This window comes from Anneissia japonica, unplaced genomic scaffold (genome assembly GCF_011630105.1).
Source record: "Anneissia japonica isolate Jap-2015-1 unplaced genomic scaffold, ASM1163010v1 scaffold1065_len1792383_cov172, whole genome shotgun sequence".
NCBI lineage: Eukaryota > Metazoa > Echinodermata > Crinoidea > Comatulida > Comatulidae > Anneissia > Anneissia japonica.
The window spans coordinates 18,427-23,870 of NW_022684135.1; the positions used below are offsets into that span (position 1 = coordinate 18,427).

General features: G+C 34.3%; 1 protein-coding gene across 1 annotated transcript; it reads right to left on the reverse strand.

Annotated features, from left to right (window-relative positions):
- Positions 1-818: 818 nt before the first annotated feature.
- Positions 819-2,744, reverse strand: LOC117103460. The gene has a single exon (XM_033244018.1). The coding sequence runs from the start codon at positions 2,742-2,744 to the stop codon at positions 819-821; it is 1,926 nt and encodes a 641-aa protein (XP_033099909.1).
- Positions 2,745-5,444: the final 2,700 nt, after the last annotated feature.

The following is a 5,444-nucleotide window of genomic DNA, read 5'->3' on the forward strand; positions in this document are numbered from 1 at the left end:
TAGAACTATATTTTGGAAATGAGGAAAAGCGTCTATATGTAATTTTGATCTATCTGTGGTATTACAAGCGTGGGAGGGCGGAAGAGAGGGAGGAGTATTTTTGGTGTGAATCACACCTATAACCCATGAAGTCCGAAGACTTGTTTACAGTGGGGGTCTTTCTAGTGGTGAACTGTACAGTACACATGGAGGAAATCCCCTACTTTTTTTCCGAATGGTGTACAGCGTTCTTTAACGTGCACATGGGAAGAATGCATACGGTACCAGCGGTGCGCTATCTTAACTTGCATTTCACGGTTTAGCGCACACACAGTGGCTACAATCAGTTTAGCCGACTATGCTGTTCTGCTCTGCTGTGCTCCGCTCGCAAATTTTCTTAATGTAGGATAGTTTGGTAAAATCTCATGAATTACGCATAACCATCCTTGCATACCGTATTTTGCGCATGCGCTGTTTTCAAGTAAGTGTCAGCCTCAGTGATCAGCTGTTCTGTGCATCACAAGTCACCTAGTGTTCGATTTTGATAGAATGACACACTTTTATGACCTGGAGATTCAGCCTTTGTATGAGATTTGTTGAATCAATGCAAGAATAAAACAAGTGATTGATAGTAGATCTAAAGTTAAATGCATTTACTTTCAGTCTGAAAATACAAAATATTATTAAATAGTGGCCTGCGTCAGTCACTTATGACTATGCAGAAAGCACACAAAAAAAATCATACTGTACAATGATGTAATAAAGGAAAGATTAAGAGGAAGTTCATCATCATCAATATAGCTCATAATCATCATTTGATCTTCTTTCTTTGCAACCCCTCATGTGACTGTGGAGTCCAATTCTTGATTTGCATTTCCTTTTACAATTTGGACATCATTCAATTCATCTGACATTGTTGGTTCTTTTGTTTTTCGTTGGTGGCGGAGGTAAGCTTTATGTTTGTAAAGTTTTTGTTGTCGCATTTCCACAGCTGACTTAATTGAATGATGCCATGATTCTCGGTTGTTGGTCATTTCTTCTGCAGTATGGGGATCAATGTTGATCGAATTGAGATCTTGTTTACATACATCTTTATACCGCAGTAAAGGACGTCCTCTAGAGCGCTTTCCTTCTGCCAGTTCACCATACAAAAGTTGCTTTGGGATTCTGTGGGATTCCATTCTTATTGTGTGACCAAACCATCTCAATCGTTTATATGTTAGTAATGTGTAAATATCACATAGTTCTGCTCTCTCTAGCACCTCTTTGTTACTGATTTTATCTTGCCATTTAATGCCTAGAATGCGGCGAAGGTTTCTCATATGAAATGTATTCAGCTTTCTCTCTTGCCAGGCGTATGTTGTCCAAGTTTCACTAGCATATAGGAGTATGCTTAATACACAAGCTTTGTATACCTGACACTTGGTTTTATTAGTCAGCTTGGCGTTCTCCCATACTCTATCTTTCAGTCTTGCCATGGTTACAGTGGCTTTTAATATCCTCTTCTCAATCTCATCATCTAGTGTACCTTTGGGGTTAACTGTAGACCCAAGGTAACAGAATGTCTCTACACATTCCAGTTCTTCACCATTGATTTTGATTGATGGGGGTTCATCATCTCCTCTGTGTAAGATTTTAGTTTTGTTAATGCTGATGGTTAGACCAAACTCGTTACAGGCTTTTGAGAAGCAGTCCATAACTTCCTGCAGTTTTTCAGGTGAGTGAGTGAGAAAACCAGCATCATCTGCATAGAGCAAGTCATGGATATTGAATGTATATGTCCTTGTCTTTGCTCTAAGCCTTGCCTGATTGAAGACTCCTCCATCTTCACGGGTCCGGATAGCAATACCAGGATTTGCTGGGCAAAGGCTGAACGTTCGTATCAGTACTACTGCAAAGAAGATGCCGAAGAGAACTGGAGCTATGTTATCACCATGCTTAATACCATTTCGGATCAGAAAGGGTTTTGAAGTCTTGCTATTGAAGGTTATAACTCCAAGTTGTTTCTCATGGAAGGACTTAATAATGCCAATCAGGATTGGTGGACATCCTATTCTTTCTAGGACACTAAATAGTGCATCTCTACTAATTAGATCAAATGCTTTTGTTAGATCTATGAATGCTATGTGGAGCGGCATGTTTTGTTCTCTACACTTTTCTTGCACTTGTCTGAGGGAGAAAATCATGTCTATGGTAGATCTTCCTACTCTGAATCCACATTGTGATTCAGAGTAGACACGGTCAGCTATAACAACTAGTCTCTGATGAATGATTTTGGCATATACCTTTCCTACTATGTTGAGGAGTGAGATACCTCGATAGTTGTTACAGTCCTTCCGTGATCCCTTATTTTTGTAGAGTGTTATAATCTTTGAGTTACGTAGTTGTTGTGGTATAGTTGGAGGAGTGTGTCTCCAACATTGTAACAATAAGTCATACAATGGTAGTAATAAAGTAGTTTTGCATTGTTTGATGACCTCAGGTAGAATGTTGTCATCTCCTGGTGCTTTTCCTACATTAAGGGTATTAATGGCCTTTAATCGATCTTCCACTGTAGGTTCTTCATCAAGCTCAAACAGTTTTGGAAGTAAAGGGACTTGATCCAGTGTTGCTGGTGCAAGTGGGACGGTATTGGAGAACAGTTCATAGTAGTATTCTGCCCATCTGTCTAATTGTTGTTCTTTGTCATGTAGAATTGTGCCATCTTTTGCTATGATTGGTGCTGATTTTTTAGGTTGTCTTCCAATGGCACATTTTAAACCCATTATACATTTTCTTGATATTGCCAGTTTCTGCTCCCTTCTGAATTTCTTGGCTTAATTTCATCCCTGTCTCTTATACACATCTAGATGTGTATAAGAGACAGATGTTATTGATACGATGAATTGAATCACCAATATACCACCATTGTCATTCCTATTACAAAATTTAGAAATGTTTAAGAATAATAATGTGATTTAATCCTGTTACACCAGGATTTGTTCTTAAGACTAAAAAAAAAACCTCCAATCATTATGGCTTATTTATTGTATTTTAATCTGTTATACAAATGTCTACCAAGAGGTTAGGCCTACCTAATAGCGTGCCTGGCCTAATAGCCGCTAATAATAGACTTTACTAACCATGAATTTATTCATCTTCGTATTTTGAAGGGCGGCAAAGAGCTGTGTTCGAAGAGTGTTAGTGCGTTTAATACTAACAAATCATTATATTACGCGCAGTGATTACTAGGCAACTGACTACGTTCGCAACCAGCACTATGGATTGGGATAATATGATAGCAGCTGCTCTAACCAGCAGTTTAATTAAAGTGTGATGGATGTCACAACTGACTTCTAAGCAATTATAATCAAATAATTTCATACACCATAGGAAATAGAAGCTCAGAAACCATTATTTCCTTCAAAAATTGCCTTCAACTTTGCCTGCTTCAGGCAATTTTCTTTTTAATTAATGTCTCCTTCGGCTTCTAGTTCCTATAGAATACTCAAAACCTGGCTATAATTGCTTATAAGACAAGTTTTAATATTAGAACGATAGGATAACCATTTATTGTGCAAATGATAAAAAATAAAAAATAACAAATCTAATCAATTAATGTCATAATAAAATCTTTATTGTACAACAATTTTATTGCTGTTATTAATTATGACGTCATTTGATTTGTGAAATATATTTTCATCATAGAAAATGATTATGGAATCAGGCTAGTATTAAAACATTTTAAAATACTTATTTAGAAACATTTTTTTTTTTTTTGTTGTTGTTGATTGTTATCATCATAGTATAAACAGGTTTGTAGGTCCTAAATTATCACCAAGTATTAAGATTTTTCTTTTAGCTTTAATATTGACCTGGCTTTCTTAGTAACTACAAAATATAATGTTCATTTTATATTGTACACATGTTGTTAAATGAAAAAAAAATATTATTTAACATGTTGTAAACTGAATGTAGATTATGAAAATATAACAGAAATAATAGTGGCTTTAATATTGACCTGGCTTTCTTAGTCACTACAACATATAATGTTTATTTTATATTGTACACATGTTGTTAAATGAAAAAAAATATTATTTAACATGTTGTAAACCGAATGTAGATTATGAAAATCACCCAATTGAATACTTTAATAGCCCAAATCCCATCAACAAGCACCTATGCAGATGATGATGATGATGAGGATTTAGATTACTGAAAGAAAAAAAGAAGTAATAAGTAATTTTCTTTTATATTTTCTCAACAATTTGACACTAAAATGAAAGAGCTAAAAATGTAAGTCACAGAATTATAAAAAAAAACAAAAAAAAAGAAAAGATAATTCACTGTTGTCATGTCCCTTGTTACTAGTCTTTGCTTTTTGAACTATCCCCTAGAAATTTTAACTGGAAATCTTGATAAGAGGGAGTAATTGGAAAATTTAACTTAATTATTAAGACTATAGGGACCGTCATGTGTTCTTAGGAAGTTTCTATACTTGTTTGCTGAAGTATTGTTAAATGTTTCATTAGGGAGGGCTTCCCATGCTAAGATAGCTTCAATGCGGACAAAAACGTTCTTTTCATATTTCATTCTACTATTACTAAGCCAGGGTTACAAGCCCTAGGCTTAGACATTTCAAATAGAAAACGTTTCAACTTATACTAGTATTCAGGTTAAGATTTTTTTCTGGTTAACTTTATATTAGGTCACAATATTAAATACATACTTTTTCATATTCTTTAATAATAGAAATTTCTAACTCTATTAAGAATTACTAAAAGCTTTGCTAATATTAATAAACCTTTTTTTATATAAACAAATCTTGGAAAGCACACAAGATCTTGTGTTCAAAGTCGAATATATGGAACGTGTAGGCTGCCGGCACCTTGAAGTCTGATAATTAGTGCCAAACAATGTTTACAAAGACGTAATGCAATATAACAAAATGATAAATTTGTATTTTCGGTAAATATTTCAGCCACTCCAAATTTCTTTCCTATTCTTCTTTCTTTCTATGCTTCTTCCATATTTTTGTTAAATTTTATTAATTTTACTAAATACATACTTACGCATAATGTAAATATAAATATGTATGTATATATATATATATATATATATATATACATATATATATATATACATATATAAAATATATCATTTTAATAAATAATTACACTTTACATTTTCTCCAAATAAAGTCTTCTATGAATGGAATGACCTGTTTGAAGCACAAACCCCTACCATTACGATTATTAATAGTGCATATAATCTACTTCTGATGAATCAACAAACACATATCATCAATGTAATGTCGGAGCCTTGGACACCGCCCTCTATTATGTTGAATACCGATGTTGGAAATGAGGATGCTAGAGTGTGGAAATAAAGCATGAGAGTAAACGTTATACCGTAGTCAGTTGTATACGTTATTAACCGTTCGAACTTGAGTAAACAGACACTCTGCACACATCACAATCAATGGA